Raw genomic sequence first — 20,948 nt, 5'->3', positions numbered from 1 at the left:
GTATTACCTTAATCGTCTTCCATGTACAGAAAAATAAGGAAGGAAAAATCGCAGGTTACTAATTTTTTTTCCCTTTTATCAGCTTGCTTATGAAATATCTACATGGCTTTTGACATTATTTTTCAAGAGTCAATAGTGCCTACCAAGCTCCTTCCATTTTTCTCTTCATCAGCCACATCTTCCCTTTGCTTGGGTTCCAAATATTTTAAATTAGTATTTGGCATTAATGTTAACCTTTTCCTCTCCTCCTGTAGGTACAATCCATTGAGTCAAAACTGGACTGTCTATTAGATATTTATCAACAAGTTTTGCGAAAAGGATCTGCATCCGCGCTCACTCTGGCTTCGTTTCAAATGCCGGCTTTTGAGTGTGAGCAGACTTCTGATTACCAGAGTCCATCAGACAGCAAAGATTTGTCTAATTCTGCACAAATTAGTGGATGTGTATCCAGATCTGCTAGTGCCAACCTGCCTCGTGGCCTACAGCTTATACTGACACCAAATGAATTCAGCACTCAGGCTTACTATGCTTTTAGTCCAGCTATGCATAGTCAAGCAACGCAAGTGCCAAACGATGGACCTGCAACAGTTAATAATTCATCAAACCAAATAAACCAGGCAACTAAGCCAGCAACTCCAACAACATTACAAATACCACCCTTCTCATCAATGAAGCATATCAATAGGCCTGAGCCCGTTCATATTATTCCTGTAACCACGCAGGAAAATGTTTCCGATGTCACCGCTTGCCTTGTTGCATCAAAGGATAACGGACAAGTCGCACAGCCCAGTGCGACAAAGGATCTCGCATGGAGGAAAAGTCTGGATATAGAAGGGGAACCTTTGCTCTCAGTTAAACCTGTGGTGCAAATGGATTTAGGAAAATCTTTATCTGTACAGAACCTTATACAGTCGACAGAAGAACTGAATGTACAGATTGCTGGCAGTGACTCCAGTGGTTCCAGAGGTAGCCAAGACGTATACTCCAAATGGAGGGAGTCAAAATTATTTATAACTGACGAAGAGTTGGAGACAGAGGCAGGAACAGAGACTACTGAAGCCATCTCGCGCCCGTTAGTGGAAACAACTCTCTCTGCTGACTCTCTGAGGACTGGAATATCAAGATCATCTCAAAGCATTTGCAAGCCAGGGGACGGTACAGAAGCACTCAATCTGCTCCACGTCAAACTTAAATAACAGCTTGTGGGCTTTCTTCATTGGCTGGGTCATTCCTCTAGTCATACATATCATAGCATGAACTGTTTTGAGAGCCTTTTTAATAAGATAAAAATCACAAAAATCAGGATGAATCTGAGAAGCAGTTGAATGAGCCCATATCTCCTAGTTGCATGAAAATGCATGTTCAAGTGAAGGCTAACGTTCAAATTTACACCTACAGTACGGCAACCTTTCATGTAGTACAGTAGGTTTAAACGACGAGTTGCCTACAAAGCTAATGCTGCAGGATGTATCAAAAAGCAAAAATTTGAGCATTTAGACCTAGTGCTGTTTCTACAAAGCAGAAGTCAAAATCGTAAGGTTTAAAGCACTTTGCTTCTGAACTAATTAAATATATATATATAATGTCCTGATTTAGATGATAGTTTATGTTTACAACAAAAAAAAATTATCTACAGCTGCTAGCAAGGTACCAAGGAAACCAGTAATATGGGATTAGAAATGGCTGCCAGTTGCAAGATACACCCATGAGCTCATCAGTAATCAGTTATTCTTAACTCTGAAGAACAGTACATTAATATCCATCCGATTTTTGGTGATTTTGTGCTGTGGCAAAAGCACCTGACAGACCACTATCGCATTGTTCTTTATAACGAGAACATTATTTTGCTATGAAAAGTTTTTATTTTAAGGGTTGAGGCTGGCCTCAGAAATGGATAACCTGGGTGACTGCGCTGAAAATTCAGGGGAATCTCTCCTTCTTCCAGCCTCATGGAGGAGCTGTCTTCTGAATCTGAAACATTTTGGCAGCAGTAGGAGAGGGAAGGAAGCAGGCGCTGCCTTAATTGTAGCAGCAGTGTTTCCTTCTGTGGAAATTTTGGCAGTTTTCCTTGCCCTCCCAACCATGACAGCGCTTCTTAAGGCTGGGAAAGGAGGGAAAATGAGGAACTAAAGTACAGAGTAAAACTAAAGGGGATAGAACAGGGAAGTGAGAAAGACAACACAATCAATGAAGAAAAAAAAAGAATATGGATTTAGATGGGCAAGAAGGGAAATGATCCCAGAAATTAAAGGACGGAAGGTAAAGAGGCAAAAAGATTTGTTTTTTTTTTAAACCAGACTGTTGGTCACAGATACTGAGTGCTATTTCCAAAAAAAAAATGCCATGTGGGCAATCAGAAATGGAAATAGAAGTAGGGAAGACCACCTTAACTGAAAAAAAACCTGAAGGCAAGAGGGTTTTTGTATGTTTGTTTTTGTTTTTTAAATAACAGGGGAGGAGGAGGGAGGGGAAAGTGGTCACACACTTACAGCTCAACACTGTGTCCCAACTGCAGTCATTTCTTGTGAACTTTCCAAGAAAGGACCTCCAGACTCCTTCCTCCAAATACCCGAGTTTTCAAATTCAAAGCCTACATAGGACCTAGCACTCCTGTTTGAGACATCCTTTTTTCTTATCCTAACCTACACCTCACTTCTGCTGAGACGCAGGAGCAGTGGTAGTGTCCATCTTCACGTCCCCAGCAAGGCTTCGCCACTGGAAGGACCCTTGCAGAGCCTAAACAGGCTTTTGCTCTCCCCAGCTGAAGGAGGTTTCTGTCCGGGTCCTCCCCCCAGATTTATACCCCACCTGCACCACAGGCTTGTAGACAACCTGGCTCGGGCTCAGCTTCCCATTAGCAGCAGGAACACTAAATGTACGGGGGTGCCGGTGCCAGCTCACTCAGGGCAGTGTCTTCTCAAGGCCCAGACCTGCTGGGAACTCAGTACGTACATCAAAAATGTCACTCCAGTCTTAAACCATGGCTAAATGCTGTAGATTGTATTGTGAAGGACTCGACCTGTTTACTATGAAACCATTGTTATTTCTGCTTCCATATTTCCTTTACAGAAGTATTCCTGGATGTTACATGATAACCTTATTATGTGAAAGTACATGCAAACTGTAGAGTGTATATATTGTGTCGTTATACGGGGTCCACGGATGATACACTGTGTTCCATGGCTTACGCCGGAGCAAACTTCAGCTGTTAAATCCTGAAAGACACCTTGAAGCACAATTTCCTCACCACTGATTTGCCATACAATTTACCACTTCAGTCTTTCCTGTTTTCTTTTACGTGCAGTCTGGTCATACTAATTACAATTTTGTGAGGATAAGTAGGGTTTTCTCCACATCTCAGTTCATTTAACTATGAACTTATTTGAATGTGTGCAGTTCATCCAGACAGATCTGCAAGTTTAAAGTACTACTCCAAAATTTAAAAAACTTACATGTTGGGTTTTCTTAGGCTTTTCTTTCTTTTTTCTAACAGTTTTTGGTGCCTTTCTTGCCTTTCATACGAAGCCTCCTGATGGCCTAAGTATAAACCTGCGCTTAGGTTTAGTTAAGGAGCAAGAGATCAGGCACGTGGCAACTGTGTGTTGGGAATGAAACTCCCTTCCCTCTCCTTGGCGAGATCAAAAAAACCAAGGCATCACGAATTTGGACACCACTCTTCCACCTTCATCTGCCTCAGCAGATGGAGGGGGTTGCACCCCCATTGAGCCCGGAAGGCGGCAATGGGAGAATGGAGCATTGGCCCCGCCTCTGCTGATCCCGCACGGAAACGGGGCCTCGGGTTTTGCTGATAATTTATCTCACGGAAACTTGGTATTTTTGCCTTAAATGACATGCTTGAGTCCTTCTAATTTTAAGTTAATTTATTTAATACAATTTTGTGCACAAAAGAATGAGTTCTATAAATTATGTATGAAAATGTTAATGTCTTTACAAAGTACTAATAAATCCAGAAGATCCTATCTTTTCAAATTATGGTTTAAAATCCTAATTTTTTTTTTCTTTTATGCTCACCATTATTATTTTTGTAGCTGCAAGTCTTATCATATAGGAATTTTTTAACATAATATTGATAGAAAATAGAAAGAGTAGTGAACATATGAAATTCTGGAGAGGAAGACTTGTTTGTTTGGATTTTTATAAGCTTCGCTCATTTTTCCTCATGAGGAGTTTCCTGTTTCTACGCTCTCTCTTTAAAAGACAGTGTCATGACTGACAGTCATTCATTGGCTTCACAAAAGAAGGACCTTTTCAAGTCTTGTCCCATGCTGCTTATTGAAGTCCAGCTCATGACTGCTAATAAGGATGAGCAGGGACAAAGGACAAATTTTTTTCTGATTTACAATCCACTTGGGGATTGTTGAAGAGAGAATTTGAACTTAAGTAAGAGCTTCAGGAATTAAGCCTTATCCAAATAACTGTTTTCTGATCAGCATGTTTCTTGTACCTGATTGAAGAGAGAACTGAAAAGAATAGTTTTGATGATTATTATTTGTTTAAAAATTTGTATTTGCTCCTGGCTTATATGATCTATACTTTTTATTTAAATATGAATATAGTGTTTTAGCCTAGGGTTCAAGATTGCAAAGATCATACACTTTTATTCACAGTGCCCACGGTTGTTCCATATGTTTTTGAGATAATCCTACTTAGAGTGACTGCTCTCATTATAGTATGGTGAGGAGTAATTCACCTGCTGTTCTGTGATAAGTCAAATCATACTGAATTGCTGATGTATAGTAGAACATCTGATGTACAGTAGTATTTCTGGATTGGGACCTGCAATCCTTTCTCAAGCAAAAATTCTATGGAATTCATGCGTTCTATGGAATTCAAGAATTTTTCTTGAATCGGGAGCTCAGATTCAAATCCTTATTTTGTTGGGCATCTGTTTAAAGTGAAAATGGTAATATTCCAGTTATTTCCTGAGGAAACTAATACTTAGCTGAATTTACCCATGTCACATTGACTATATAAAAAATAACGCACAAAGTATTGATGTAAAAAGGGAAGAAGAGAAGGGACATTTTTTTAAAAGCACAGAGAAAAGGAGAATAATCAGAAAAGAGGAGTAAGCAGGAAAAGAAAATATAACAGCAAAGGAACGAAAAAAGGGTTTAAACACCTGAGGCTAAATTCATCCTTGGATGGCTTCACTGACTTCAATGAATTCACTGCCCAACTGGGTGAAGTTCAGCCTCCACTGGGATAACCAGGCTCAGTTCTACTGACCTTAAAGGAACTGAACCCACCTATACCAGGAATGAACTTGCCTCTCTGGGCCAACTTTTATCCTGACTCATATGTCATGCAATCCTTTTGGATTCATTAGGTTTGAATGAAATACAGGTCAGAAAAGAATTTGCCCCAGATATTTCTGCTTCACATTTTTTTTCAAGTGTGTTAATCGACTTAATTCAAATGGATTACAACACCACACAAAGTGCTGTCACTGTCTAAAAAGGTTAATTGGTTTTTGAAATAAGAATTGTCCCCTGCAGCGTCAGTGGAAGCATGTAATATTTTCCTGTTCATTCATCTGGATGCAAATGTGACCATTCATTCAGCTGTGGCCACACATAAGACAACTCCAGACATACCCAATTTCATCTGCTATTGGAAGCATTTTTTACTTCTTTGAAAGATAAAAAGCCAGTTTTATGACAGGCTTAGAAAGCACGAAGGCTGCTTCCACTGACACTGCAACGACATTAGCCAGTACATTACAATGTTAATTGTAACTTCTTGACAAAGTTGAATCCATATTGTTGTTAATAAAAATGATTTGAAAAGTACCATGCTTAGCGGATTTTTTTCTTACATAAACGATGGTATGGTGTAAGCACCTATCAGGAAAAAAAAAAAAAAATTCAAGCTTGCTTGTTGTTTTCCTTTTGAAGTTTTGTAATTTTTTTATTAAATGGACCAAAACACCACAAAGAAAGTTTACTAGAATGAAACACGCACAAACTAGTCTGATATGCTCAGTTTCTGGTAACTGTTTACAGCAGAGTTTACTTAAACTTCAGATGTTTTAGCAGCTCTATGAAAATGAGTTTGGAAGTTATTATTACCTTCCCTGTAATGTAAATGGGAATCGCTTCAGGATCAGCAATCAGGGGCCTGCGCGAGCAGCAGGATTCCTAAGAGAAGGCTCATCCACTACCTCAGTTTAACTTGAGGCCTAGGTGAAGCCCTTTCTTCTGTGACGAATTGTGAAAGTTGATCTAGAATGCTACTGCACCAAACTACAGCCTTCTTTGCTCTTCCTGCAGTGTGCTGAAGATAAGCTTTAGTATTTGAGACTTCTTGTGGTGAAGTCACTGCTTCCCTGGAGGCTTCAAAATCAGAGCAGAATATTTCCATGTATAGGTGAACCCCTACCTCTCTGTTGAACGTAGTCTTAGATACTGAAATTAAAAGATGCAGCCTCCAGAATGGCAGATTTTCCATGTCAGCCATTTATACTCACAGGCTATGTAAACACTGCCAAGCTCTGCCTATAAAATAAACACAGGACAGGAAAAAAGGCAAACAGGTTTGCTCGCTCTTCTTGTGTTAAACTGGGACATCTTGCTTCGTGTGTACATAGAGATAGGGAAAGGTCAGAAGACAGCAGCGCAAAGCTTTTCCTGTTGAGTTATCCCACAGGCCACAATGGCCAGGCACAGGCGGTAACGTGCATCCATAAAGAGACATATATATACGTTCACCGTTCAGCTCTGTACAACAGAAGTACAGGACCATGCCTAAAAGGGAAATTTAAACCTTCATTTAGCAGATTTTCAGTGTAATTGAAGGGGTGGTGTGGGCATTATGCTAGCAGACCAAGCACCGGCAGAGGTTGCCCTGGGAGGTTCTGGAACGTCCACCCTTAGGAGATATTCAGAAACGGCCTGGACACTGTTCTGGGCAATTGGCTCTTGGTGGCCCCACTTGAGCAGGGCAGTTGGACAGGATGACCTCTAGAGGTCCCTTCGACCTCAGCCATTTCATCATTCCGTTTCCAATATTGTACCAGCTTTAGTACATTCAGCCATACAAAGATCCTCACTAAAGCATCATTAAAGCTTAATTTGAGATTAAATATTAAGACTTCCCTAAAAAACTCTGACTACAATGTACTGGCGTGACACGAGCCTAGACACCAAGCAAAATGACTCAGTGCCACACCCTCATGCCCCAAACACCCCTGAGGCTGCCCACCTTCCCCCCCCGCCCCGACTTCGGGGGCTTCCCACACGTTCAGGACCCAGTTCTTGCCCCTCCCGTCCTAAAACGCTGCCGCCTCCTCCTCCTCCTCAGCGGAGGCCATCCCGGACAGCCCCGACGCCGGCAGGGGAGAAGGGAGCAGGGAGAGAACGGAAAGCAGGAGCCGTGCCCTCAGCCCCCCTCAAGCGCCCTCAGCAAGGGGAGCGCGAGCACCGCCTCGAGCTTGGCAGGGACGGCCTCGCCTCACCAGCCAATCACTGCTCAGAGAGCTACCCGCCCCGGCCAATCAGCGCGCCCTTAGTCTAAGGCGCGCCAAGGCCCGCCACGTGGGGCGCGGAGGCGGGTGGGGGAGCCGCCATGTCTGACTGGGACACGAGCAGCGGCGAGGATGAGGGTGTGCCCGGCCGGCCGCCATCTGCCGCCGCTGGGCGTCTGTGGCAGCCGCCGGCGACCCCTCCGCAGAGCCGTCCCTCCGTAGATGGCGGCGGGGGGCGAAGGAGCGCTGAGTGGCGGCGGGAGGCGGCGGCTGGCCTCAGAAGGGAGGAGTGGGAGCCTCGAGGCACTGAAGGCTCCCGTGGCCCGGGGAAAGGGGCGAGGCGGTGGCTGCCCCGAGCTGCCGCCAGCCAAGTTGGGGATGACACAGAGCCGCTCTGCTTCCACCTTGATAGTGCCCTGGTCGGGGCTCTTATAGGTAATAACGGCTGCACACACCCCCCCCCCCCCCCGGGGTGCTTGGCTTGCTGAGGTGAGCAGGTGGGGGAGGAGGAGAGGAACGGGCCATGAAGAGGTTTGTTGGTGTGGGCCCCTGTCTTTTGTGCCCCGAGGAGGGGCACCACTGCTCTCTGTGGAAGGGCCACAGCCCCTTGTAATCCCCTAACATCTCTCACCTGGGGATGGCAGGGTGCTTTTACAGGGTACTGGCTGGAGAGCGGAGCTCTCCTCACCAGGGTAGCTGTGCTTTTACTCCCTAAAATGGTTGGGTTAATGTCTGCTTTTCATGGCCAGCAGTCTGTAAGTGGTGTGAAGCCCCTTTCTAATCACCTGGAGGAAGGTCAGCGCTCTCTTGAGCTGGTTTTTGCTCCATCTTTTTAACTGAGGTGCCTTGCCCCACACACCCACTTTGCATTTGATTGATTGCCAAAAAATTACTTCCAGCAGTTTGGTGTCACAAGTTTTTATTTATGGATGCATGCACCCATATGAAGGTACTAGGTTTTGGTCACAACCAAAATACCTAACAGTTACCGTGTGCATTTTTTGAGAGTTTTGCCTAAATCTCCGTAATACCAGTTGTGTATCTTTATAACAGGTCGGGGCGGAGCTAAAATAAGAGAACTTGAGGATTCGTCAGGTTCCAGGATAAAGGTACCATGTGCTGTGTGTCATCCAGGCCTGGACTCTGTTGGGAACATACTTGGTTTTGCTTTCGTGTAAACCAGAGTTACTGCACTAAGTTGAAGGGTGTTGCAGTAGCTGTAACAATTCTGCTCTGTTACAAGAATTGGTAAAAAGGAAGTGGAATTGGTACATGAAAGTAGGAAAAGCTTACTGGTATTTTTTTTCCTTAAGTATGCGTTTATTTCCCTTTCTTTTAGAAAGGGAATTAAAGGGCTGTTTCCTGGGAAGAGAAGTTAAAATTCAGGAAAAAAATAAAATCAAAGATTGTTTTCAATATGTATTCTTATATAATGTTTGCGTTTGCAGCATTAAAAAAAGAAAACAACTCAGTATGGTTTTATGAACATAGGTTATAAAGGGAACCTGTGAAGCTGAAGTAAAGATTTTTGGCAGCATTGCTGTGCAAAACAAAGCTAAGATGTTGATTGACAATGCTATTACAAGATCTGGACAAAACTACAGTAGAGGTGGAACTGAGAAAGGTAAGAAATGTAGGTTTTGGGGAAAAAAAAAGAAAAAGGACTGTGGATTGTCTTTCCATATATTTGGTAGTTTGCTGGTGTGTTTTTATATTATTAGTATTTTGCCGAGGTGAATTAACTTTCACCTTGTTCTTGGACAGTGGCAAAGCTCCTTAAGACAGAAATCTAGACATTCTCCTTTCTCATCTGTGAACAGTTTCTCCTCTTCAAACTGACGGACTTCTGTGAAAATCTGTTTCCATGTGTTTTGAACAATTTTAATGAATTCAGAATGTTATACTACTTGGTTTCTTGCATTATCAGTCTGATTTCCACCAAAATACAAGTTTTAATGTGGTTTCTGTGCAGTATTACAATTCAATAAGCTTTTATAAACGTAGCCTGTAAAGCAAACATGTACTGATCATAGCATGGGCCATGCTGACTTCTTACTGGTTTATTGGGAAGTTAGCATTTAAGATTTCACGTTGCACACCATGCCTCACTATACTAGGCTTCATTGTGTTAACTTTGTCTGTTACGTGGATACATGAGTAATGATTGTATGTTGAGATGCTGTTTATGTTACTGTTCTTTGTCTTGTATGTGCTTCCAACGACTTTTTGCATGGCAAACAACATCCATAGTTACTGATCTGAGGCACTGACGAGGAAGAAGCGATCCCAGAGTTGTGTTCCAGCGTTAAAATAAGAAATGAAGTAGTTGTGAGTTTTGATTTTAGAAGTGCCCCAGAAGGTGGATGAGTGTTTCAAGAGACTAGAAACAGTTAACACTTCCTTAGTATGTGTGACTGTGTTTTCGCTGTGTTTCTTGCTTTTTCACTAATATATAATTGTGTTGCCATTTATATCTTCAGTGCAAAACCTTTCTTTCTTAAGAAGTGTTAACCTCATAAAAAGGGGGTGTAGAATGTAACTACATTCAGACTTTATTGTGGTGACATTGAATGCTTTAGAAGTAAACCTCTTGTAGCTGTTAAAAATAAAGTGTTCTGTCTGCAAAACATCTACTGGGTTCACAAGTTTTTGAAAAGTCTGTTGCAAAACAAGCAAGCTTTATTTATAGCTGGAGGGGGAGCATTTCAGAACCTGTCATTACTTCAGGTAGCTAAAGATGTTGAAATGCTTCTTTTTTTATCGGAACTGGATTTGTACAGGTTTTACTGATATTTCAGGCTAAGACCTAGGAAAGAATTTTCTGTTTAAATGCTTCATGTCTATTCTAAATCACATAAGAGACCTTACAATAGAAAAAGAAAGTAAGGTGTTTGTTTTGGGGGGGAGGTTCCCACTCGCCCTCCAACAGACTCCATCAAATAGCAGCATTTTGGTAATAACTCCGCAGGAAAAACCTTGGACGTTATCAAGCCTGAAAGTAACCCAACGAAATCAGTGATTAACTGGGCCTCTCTTCGAGAAAACAAAGCTAAATATGAAGCAATGAAGTGGGCAGGTTAGTTCTAGAATTTTGATTGTATGATACTTGTCTTCATATGATAAATCTGTTGAATGCTTAAGCACTTTTAATTTTTGCTTTGAGATGACTGAATCTTCCGGTGTCCGAATTAGTTAAGTATTTGCAGTGAAGTGACCGTGTCAGCATTTCTCAGCATGGTCGTGCAGGACACTGTAGTTGCTGTGTGAAGACTTAAACTTACTACTCAATTAGTATTTTGACTTCATCCTTTGAAAATGCTGTTGTTTCGTATGTGGCCACAACAAAAATCTGAGAATTGTTAAATATTATACTATATATATGAGTAGAAATTACTTTAGAACTTGAAATGTGGGGAAGTGGTTCTTTTGCAGTTACTTAAGTGTTTGTCTCAGCCTTCATCTTTTATGTAAATAACAGTAGTCTGCTGCTGCTTCTGACTAATCTCCTGGTACAAGGCACTGTCTGGGTTTGCGGATTTCCATCTTGAGCTTTAGCAGACTTACCCTGAATCTGTAGTGCTTCTTACTGACAAGTTTACTTTTTCTGATTGTTCAAGACTTGCCTCCAATTGAGAAAAACTTCTATAAAGAATCATCAAGGACTGCATCAATGTCACAAGAAGAAGTGGAACTGTGGCGGTAAGATCATTTATATAGGGAATCATCTGCTTGGCAAAAATAACAATTAAGGTATAAAGTCCAGAAAGTGGGAGATGAAGTACTGAGACAGAAGCATTCGTGTTAGGGTCTTGTAGTAACTTAGATCTCCTTAGGAATGTTTTCTTAAGAATTAAACAGTAATTCGCAGATGAGGTATGATTAGTTGCTTGCAAAATTAACTTTAAGAATTAACTGCTTGTCTAAAAGTGTTTCATCTAGTTGTCTTTCAGAAGAGAAAAAAAATTCAAGGCAGTTCATTGGTTTTTGGTTGTTTCTTTGCATTTCACGAGACAGCATGTTCATGTTTTCTACATCCTTTCAAATATTATTGTTCACGAGTTGAATACCTTTTGGGTGCCCTTTTTTTTTCCCAATATATTTTAGTCAAATACCATCTTCAAAACAAATTTCAACTTCTGTTACTTTTGTCTTCCCGTCTGTCTATCTTATCTTCGAAAGTACATCCTGGTGAGTACATGCTTCAGTCAACTGTATCCATTCATTTTGATCCAGCAATCTACATTGTTAACTTTGCAAGAAAAGCAGATCGTCTGTTTCAAGTGATTCTGTTCAGGCCCTGGTAATAGTTTCGACTGGTTTTGGTAGTTCTAAGGAAGTTGTTGAACATTCTTGAAGCGTTACCTTTTACTACTTTTCTTTTCGCATGGTGTCTATTTTTCCTCTTGTGTGCCTTCCAGAGAAACCCTGCCACAGTAAGCAAAGCATGGAATTGGCACCTGTTTCCTTGAAGTATATGTTACTGTTAGAGCCAGTCAAAAACAATAGAGCGTTGTTCTTTAGGCTCATAACGTGTTGAGCAATAATACTTGTGTAATAAATGAGTGTTTTTTCCTTTTTCATCTAATCTGTTTGCTTTAAGGAAAAAAAAAAGACAGTAATTGTGAAGAAAACCCAACACATTTCTGTAAACATGAGGAGAGGTCGAATTACCCGTTCTTTTCATAGCCCACACTGCTTGAAGTAAAACTATTTTCTGAATGGAATCTTCACAAGACTACAGGATCAGAAGGAAAATAAAATACTTATGCATATTAATACCTCTTAATTGAGGGGAGCCTTAGAACCTCAGGTTTTTAATGTAGCTTTTTGTGTGCATTATTTTGCTTTGGGGTTGGTTTGTTTCTTTTGGGAGGCTTATTGTTTTGTGGTTGGTTGGGGTTTTTTTTGAACCTGTGTTACTGACCATGTCCTTTTTTCCAAACTGTGCTGTTTGTATTTTCTAGAGCATCCAGGGAGCTGCTCTGAAAATATTTCAGGAAGGCTTTTGTCAGAATATAGGATTCTGACAAAGTAGTCCAGTCCACTCATATGAGTTCTAGGTTGTCTTTAGGTTTAAGAACTTGTCGCAGTAATTTAATTTGTAATAGAGTATAATTGAAGTTTGGTATGACAGGACTGCAGTTCATGTTAACTGTGCATCTGTAACTTCAAACTAGTCATTCTTAAGAAAAAAGGGTAATTGATGTCTTCCAGGAGAATTGTTTCTGTAGTAAAGTTCTCTTTAAAGTTAGAAGAATAGTTATAAGTCTCATTCAAGAGCTTGTTTTTTGTTCTTCCAGGAATTTAAAAAAAAAAAAAATAAATAACCAAAACCAAACAAAGGCAGTCTTTTGTGTTAGCTCTGCTTTTTCAGACAATGAGACTTTAAAGCAATTGCACTTCTCTAATTCTATACAGGAAAGAAAATAATAATATAATTTGTGATGACTTAAAAGAAGGTGAAAAGCGCTGCATTCCCAATCCTGTTTGTAAATTTGAAGATGTATTTGAGCATTATCCTGATATTATGGCTAATATAAGAAAAGTTGGTTTTCAGAAGCCTACGCCAATTCAGGTACTTCTTCATTTTTGATGGCTGTCTAACTGAAGCTTAAGAGAAAAGTGTATTTAAGTGTTTGTTGTTTTATGTTAGTCCCAGGCATGGCCGATCATACTGCAAGGAACTGATCTTATTGGTATAGCACAGACTGGTACTGGGAAGACATTAGCATACTTAATGCCTGGATTCATTCACTTGACTTCACAACCAATGTAAGGACTGCTCACGTCTGACTTGTTTAGCTGTGGATACTTCCCCCCACCCTAGTTTTCTAGTAAAGATAATAAATCATAAATTGCAAAAAAAAAGTGTAAACCTAGTGGAGTAAGTACAAAACTTGTCCCCATGGATTCCGTTAGTAGCAGTGTACTGAGAAAGCCTAGAACAGTAGAAAAATAATCAATGTCAGTTTTTATGGACTTTGTCTAGCCTTATATACCCACATTCTAAACATGCTTTATTGCAGATCCAAAGATCAGCGTGGGGGGCCAGGAATGTTAGTCCTTGCTCCCACTCGAGAACTGGCACTTCAAGTAGAGGCAGAGTGTTCGAAGTACACATACAAAGGAATTAAAAGGTAATCTTACTTCCTAAGTAACTTTTTTTCCTACCACTTGTGGCTCAGCTCATCTACTAAAATAGTTGCATTTGCTAAGAGGGGAAGGTAGTAAACGCAGAGTTAGTATTTTCCCAGTTTTTAGAATACCTGTTTTGACTACTCTCATGGTGAAAATCTATTTCTTATATAGTTGAAGTTTGTTGTATTGTAGCTTTGTCTGTTGCTTCTTGTCCTTCTGTGTGGACAGCTGAGAATAGTCTGGCTGTGTCTTCTTGGCATCTTGCTGTTATGTAGCTGTAGACAGCAATAAGATCTCCCTGAGCCTTCTCCTCTTTAGGCTGAACAAGCCTGGTTACCAGCTTTTCGCATGATGCACTCCATCCTATTAACCATCTTGGTGGCTGCCTGCTGGACTTGCTTCAGTATGGATATGTCTGTCTTGTAATAGAGATGGGGGGTACAAAAAATGAGTATTGTGCTTGAGCTGTGGTCTCACAAGTATGGAATAAAGCGGAATAATGAGTCTCTCAACCTGCTGGCTACCTTCTCCATAGTACGTGGCTGGCTTTCTTTTCTGTGGGGTTACGCTGCTGAATAATGCTGAGTTTCTTGCCTGCCTAAGTCTTTTTCTGCAAAGCCAACTTCTAGCATGAGGTAATTCCATCCCTATCATTGCTTTTGTTAAACTTGATGGGATTCCTGTCAGCCCAGTCCTCTAGCCTTTTGTGGTTCTGAGTAACAGAAGAACAGCCAGCTCCGCCAATTTGGTTTCATCAGTAAACCTGATGAGAGTGTGGGTCTTCATTTAAGCTATTAAACACATATTACTGTATTCTGAAACTTACTTTTAGGGTTCATTGGTAACTTCATATAGCATTCAGAATTGTCTTGTAGTCATCAAATACTGAAATGTACTTTCCGCTTCCTTCCCAAAAATACTAAGGAGTTTTACAGAGCATGTTAAGTTTGTGTGTAAGCCTAATACCTTATCAAGTGCATTAATAGTTTTAACAGCAAAACATTTGACTTTTGATGGTACTGTTTAGAAAATAATGCATCCTTTCATATGTTTGTCTATTTTTGGCATGAATGTTTTCAGAACAACCCAAAACATACTCATAGCTTAATAGCTAGCTGCCTTCCCTCCTTTCATGATTACTTTCACAGCGATTCCGTCAGAAAGGTATTGGTGAACTGTTGAGGGAATATCATTCAGTATTCAGTCCATTATTTACTGTGATACTGTCAGTCACACTTACTGCGTTCCTTCCTCTTGATGATACTTTCTCATATCAAGCGACATGGTAGCATTTACTTGAAAAGTTGAACCTTAATACGCTGCTTCTGTAAAACATTTTATTTTTCAGTATTTGCATATATGGTGGTGGGGACCGAAAAGGACAGATAGACGTGGTTACCAAAGGTGTGGATATTGTTATTGCTACTCCTGGCAGACTGCATGATCTTCAAATGAACAACTTCATAAATTTGAAGAGCATCACATACTTGGCAAGTAGCTGATAGGGAATGAATAATGCACTAGTTGGGAAGTGGTTAACAGTTAATGTGAGCTTAATCTTTAATGAAGTTTTCTTGAAACTTTTTAAGTCTTAATTACAATATATCTTCTCATTGAGATTGGTGTTGGAGGGATGGTTCATACTTAACCGTAATTGCATTGCAGCTGTGGAATAGAAATAAGAAAATAATAAAGTAGGCTTCTAGCACAGTAAGCATTTTGAAGATTCTAAATTATTATCTCGTATTTGTAATGTTTGCTGTTTTAAAATTCATTTTTGCAAGATCGATTATTAATGGATGAAATGCCTTTCCCAAGTTGTCTTTCCATTTCTTTTAAAGGTTACCAGTGATGGGATTTCTTACTAGAACTTGTGCAGTAAGCACCAGAGTCTCAAACAGTTAGATATTTAAATGTTTGGTGACAAACTTTCTTTTGATCTCAGTGGGAAAATTGCAATGTAAAGGTTGTTATGAGTCCTTATGTCTTCATTTCATTCTTGCCTTTTGCTGTGCTGGACACTTGAAATCATTGCTATTTTGTGAAATACTTTCATACGTGTAATTGCTAAGCAGGAGGAAAAAAGGCCTGAACACCTGCTTTCTGAGAACTGTAAGAACACTGGTAATCTTTCTTTACCAAGGTGAAGTGTAGTCATACTACAAGCACACGCTGCTTTGTAAAGTGAAGAATTTGTAAGTAACCAAAATCAGATATTTCAGTATGTACGGGGTATACTGTAGTATGACATTGCTGAAAAGAATTGGCTACCAAAACTATTGAGAAATATGATGATGTAAAGTAGGAGAAAGACATCTGTTGTACTGATAGCAGTTAAATGTTTTCAGAAGATTGAAACCAGTGCGAGGACCATGTTTTGCAAAGTGGATAATGTCTCATACGTCAGACTTCGGGGAAATGCTGTGCTTCTTTTAAGTCCCACATGAAAAGTTGGACATCCAAAATTCTAATTTTTTTTATTTCACTATCTATTTTTCCTTGTACTTTTTAATACATAAGATGCTTTCTGTTTCCACAGCTTCATTGTCAATTTTCAGCCAACAAATAATTTAATCTTGCAGCCTTATTTCAGAGTAAAGACAGGGGTATTAGACTTCGGCTTTTAGCACCTTGGATGAAGAACACTCTTCATTGAAGAGCTTCATTTACAGTTTTCATTTAAAGATCTTGATGAGTCTTGTAAATGCTCCTCAAGTGCACTGAGTATTGTTTGCAGAATTGTTTTCCAAAAGATTTCCAAGGTCAGAGACTGGGATACAATTGTTTCTTCAAAACAAACAAACAAGCAAACAACCAAATTGTGTTAGAGTTAATTATATTTGATTATACATCGTACACGAGAATTGGAGGCAGGGAATTGGTCTTGTTGCCTGACAGAACCATCAAGTTAGTTGCATTCTTGATTCAGATTCGTAGGAAGCCATTTATCCAAGATAGGCTGCTACTTTTCATGGTTTCAGAAGGAAGAGTGGGAAATTCCGTCATATGTGGCCTTGTGATTTTTTTTTTTATAGTATGTGTCATTTGAAGATTGCTTTCTGTTTTGCTGTGTTCAGTGTAAATCAGTATTCATTCATCAGTAATCCGAGTGCTTTTTTCTTTTGATCTTATGCTCATAAAGCAGGAGTAAGGAAATCAGAGTTGTGCATGAATAACTGGGAAGCATTTAGGGGAAAGAGTGTACTAAAAAATACATAGAGAAATCATGAAGCAGAATATAGAAGGTAGATTGGAGTAGTCCTTTTATTCTTCAAATGCAAAAAAAATAGTATAAATCTTATTGATAACTAATTTAAAACGGAGGAAAGAAAACAATTTTCACGTGAACTGGCTTGTAAGGATTTATTGACAAGAAATAGAACTGAAATTAATAATATTTACAAACAAGTAAATACGTATAGGTAACAAGAAACCTAAGATTATGTCACTTGAGGGGAGATTTAGTTTATAAACCTGGACTTGGGTATGAGGCATTTGGAATAAATAGTGATAATATCTATCTAATGACTGTTACAGCGTTTATTCTTTATTAAGCAGCTATCAGAAGTAAGGAAAGTAAGCTTCAACTACTGTGATCCGTCTAATACACATACTGAAGTGCTTTCTTCTCCCTTTCCAGCAGTGTACCAGTGTGCTTAATAGTTTAGGAGGCTTCTCCTGCTGAAAGGGGTGTAGCAGCCAACTCTGGATATAAAATTAGTGATGTTTCAGCCTTGCCATTGTGTTAGAGTCCAAGTAGTTAATGAAATTTACATGAGTCCTTTGATAATAAAGAAAATCAAATCAAGAAATAGAATTCCTGTCCTCTGGCTCTCAGCTGGTGATTTGTTACTGTTTCAGAGATTCACATAGATAATGTACTAAAAACTTTTAATAGAATAAAATATCTGAAAAGAATGGAACAGCAAAATCAGGACAGTAGAAAGGGATTATTATCCAAGCCTTATGTTTACACATAAGTAACTAGAAAATGTCAATATTTAAAAGCATGATCCGTATAACTTTGATTTACATAAATTGTACTTGAAAATTAAAGTAGGATAATGAGTCTTGGATCGCACCCTTCTTCCTTTGTATGAGACTGAAAACATTCACAACTGTGCTTCTATGTTAGTAAATAGATCAGTTCTAAATAGTTGTACGCAGACCTTCAGCTCACTTGTTCTCTTTTGGTTTTTTTTTTACCAGATGAAACAAGTTTGAGCTCTGGGAGTTCTGCAGTGTCCTAGTGTGAACGAGAATGTAAAGTCTGGCTTTTTTCCTACTTCTAATGAGGAAGTAAATCGATAACTGATATTTCATTCTGGTATGAGATCTCTAACAAGGCAGAAATGAGATTTCCCCTTTCAATAAAAATTTTTGATAATTTTAAGTGTGTTGCGTGAGGTCCTCCGACTTGATTTGGTTGGGTTTATTTTTGTTGTGTGTTTTGTTGGTATTTTTTAATTTTGTGCTTAGTTTTAGGCCTCAACCAAATTATTGTGAAAACAAAACAGTTGTTTCTTCTTTATTGACTTTAAGCATCTTAAAGGTGCTGTGGATTTTCTTGTTCTGCCTGCAAATGTATTACTAAATGAAAAAGCTTCAAGGAAATTGAAGAGGTGAAATAGAAGTTGAACAGGTTTTGCAATATGTTATGGAGTGGATTCTGCAATTAAAATTGTGACCATTAAAATGGTCTGCTGTGTAATGTTTTGCTGAAACCCTTATCTAAGGAGCTAGACACGATAAATAACCTTGTTCTGAGCAGGTTTTAGATGAGGCTGACAGAATGTTGGACATGGGATTTGAACCTCAGATAATGAAGATCCTAATAGACGTGCGGCCTGACAGACAAACTGTTATGACAAGGTATGTAAACATAATAGTGCTCCATACTTGAACACTGTAAACATAAGGTTATTGAACAAGTTAACTTCAAAACAAACGTGTCACTCTTAATAAGACTTCTACTAGCTTAAATGGGAATGGCATCAGTTTTCTTTCTAATTCTGTCTAGTCAGTCCTAATGAGTCATTTGACAATTTTATTTTCATTTCTTACCCCTTTTCTGATGTTTTACATCAACTATAAAAACAACTTGAGTTCTTCCCAAAATGGAAGGTGTCCTGGGAGTGTTAGAATTTGCCATATCAATTTGAAATGCCAACCTCCACTTCTCCATCTGGGACCGAACATATCCTAGCCTTCTGATTGGTATCTGTGCTAGCCTGTACCTGCATTAATTTTTAAATTATGCAGCTTTTGGGAGCTTAAGAACACAATATCCCAACAATAATATTTTTTTTTTTGCCAAATTTTGCATTAGAGCTATTGTTTTAGAAATAAAAACAGACCAGAAACTTGCTTATTAGGTATCATTGAACTCACTTCTGGCTTCGTTAGAAAGGCTCCATGACTGTCGCCTGCATTTTTAACTGAGAAAGTTATCTTTAAAGCTTGAGTGCTGTTTACTAATAACGTCTTAAGATTATTCCTAAATGTTATATAAGCTCACTGCTGTTATTACTTACTGAAGTGTTTCACTGGTGTATAAGGAAGAAAAGAAATAAAAATGTGATGCAGTTAATGAATTGGAGAAGATTTTGCACTCTATTCTTCTGTGTGTGTTTTCCTGTTTAGTGCTACTTGGCCTGATGGTGTTCGTCGCCTAGCGAAATCCTATTTGAAAAATCCTATGATCGTATATGTTGGCACTCTTGACTTAGCAGTAAGTTCTGTTCTTTTTTTTTATGTATTTTTTTTTCTTTTCTTTGGGAGAAGAACCTATAGTTAAACCGGGGAATATTTTGCTTGTAGATGCATGTAACTTGAAAATCAATCCAAACTTTCAAAAAACAGTTCCATGTTACTCTTTTAAAGCTTTATAAAAAGTTTAGAAAGAAATTAAAAAAAAAAAGTAGAAAAAAAACCTTTGTTCTCACGTTTCTGTAACGAGGTCTTGAAGTCCTAGATCTTCAGTAGAAAACATCACAAGTGACAAATAGCAATCAAATTGAAGTTTGAATATTGTACTTCCCAGTGCCATGTGTTCTTGCCTGAACCCTTGTTTTTGCAGCCTTCACTTCTGTTCAGCAAGTTCTTGTTCCTTACTTACTTTTCCTTCTGAAGGACATCTTTGTAATGTGTGTTTCTGGATCTGTGTTTCTTAACTGCTGCTTTCTTAAAGAGAGTGGAAGCTCTCTACTGAACTCCTGGAGGGCACTTTTCTAGAGCAGGAATGTATACGTTAGAGTAAGAACTGTTTTTAAAGTCCAGAACTTCTAATATGAAGATGTAGTTGCATACTTACGCTTGTGCGGCTACGTGTAGTTGCCTTCAGTATGAGCAGAATTTACAGAAATAGTAGTTCTTCCGAGATCTCTGCATCCTGGCCAGAGATTGCTTTGAGTTTGGTTCTTAAATTATGAAATTTTCCTTTTCAGTTCTTTTTTTTTTTTTTTTTTTTTTTTTTTTTTTTTTTTTTTAGTGACATGGAATGAGGAAACTTAGTATCCAATACACTCTTAGGTAGAAATAAGAGGAGAGTGTACTTTTTGTCTGTTCTGTTCAGAGCTATGCTTCTGTCAAAGCGCGTCACTTGTCAAAGGTAAAGGATCGGAATTTGAAAGATATTAACTGCTCTTGTAGCGCACTTGCCTAATGCATTCATCCTTTTTATAGGGGCTTCTTTTAATTAAAGAGGTGACCTCTGGGAGGGAGAAGTAAGGTTTCGCATGTGGAGAGAGAATCTTTCTATGTACTTGATTGATTCTTCAGCCCTTGCCGTGAGATTATGATGCCGTGCCATGAGAATGCCTAGGCTTTTGTACTACTTATGTAGTATACCTTAGACATTCTATGGCAACCTTCAAATATAATGGAGTAAAGTTTTTCGGGTTTTTTTTATTAACAAACTGTTCTTGGAAGAATTGGAACAAACTGATCATTTCAGGTAGATTACAGAATCTTCTTTAAAAGCTTGTCCTTTCAAGTAAGGCTGGCATTGTTACAGCTTGCTCTGGATTAACATAAAATATACTCAAAGTACTTCAATCTGACTTTCACTAATATTAGGAATATTTATTTCACCTCACTAGTCTGCTAACCTGTGCCTTCTAAATCTCTGCAAATATAGGATTTGTCAAACTGCTTGAAGATAAATTTTACTATTCTCCTAAAGCAACTAGGAAACAAGAAATAAGTCTGCATTGTTTGAACTTCAAACGGATATATATTTTGGTTTTAGAATAGTTTTCATGGCATCATATTACTAGTTTTATAATGTCATAATATTGGAATTAACAGGAAAAATATAGTTCTA

General features: G+C 39.0%; 2 protein-coding genes across 4 annotated transcripts in view; both read left to right on the top strand.

The window, feature by feature from the left end:
• The window catches only part of KCNQ5 (potassium voltage-gated channel subfamily Q member 5), a 306,072-nt gene extending 300,259 nt beyond the window's left edge, over positions 1 to 5,813 (top strand). For all 3 annotated transcript variants that reach the window (XM_063330168.1, XM_063330167.1, XM_063330166.1), the window contains one exon: positions 255 to 5,813. In XM_063330168.1, the coding sequence (XP_063186238.1) occupies positions 255 to 1,196 (942 nt within the window). In that variant the 3' untranslated portion in view covers positions 1,197 to 5,813. The remainder of the gene's footprint in view (positions 1 to 254) is intronic.
• Positions 5,814 to 7,587: 1,774 nt separating this feature from the next.
• The window catches only part of DDX43 (DEAD-box helicase 43), a 19,283-nt gene continuing 5,922 nt past the window's right edge, over positions 7,588 to 20,948 (top strand). The window contains 12 exon segments of the mRNA XM_063331122.1: positions 7,588 to 7,921; positions 8,540 to 8,595; positions 8,978 to 9,110; positions 10,455 to 10,562; positions 11,104 to 11,185; positions 12,905 to 13,061; positions 13,140 to 13,258; positions 13,513 to 13,623; positions 14,973 to 15,114; positions 18,396 to 18,496; positions 19,268 to 19,379; positions 20,418 to 20,458. Of these exon segments, the coding sequence (XP_063187192.1) occupies positions 7,588 to 7,921; positions 8,540 to 8,595; positions 8,978 to 9,110; positions 10,455 to 10,562; positions 11,104 to 11,185; positions 12,905 to 13,061; positions 13,140 to 13,258; positions 13,513 to 13,623; positions 14,973 to 15,114; positions 18,396 to 18,496; positions 19,268 to 19,379; positions 20,418 to 20,458 (1,496 nt within the window).

The sequence above is a fragment of the Chroicocephalus ridibundus genome, chromosome 3, assembly GCF_963924245.1.
Source record: "Chroicocephalus ridibundus chromosome 3, bChrRid1.1, whole genome shotgun sequence".
NCBI classification, from domain to species: Eukaryota; Metazoa; Chordata; class Aves; order Charadriiformes; family Laridae; genus Chroicocephalus; species Chroicocephalus ridibundus.
The sequence above is the reverse complement of the archived record's forward strand: the minus strand, read 5'-3'. Positions and strand labels throughout refer to the sequence as shown.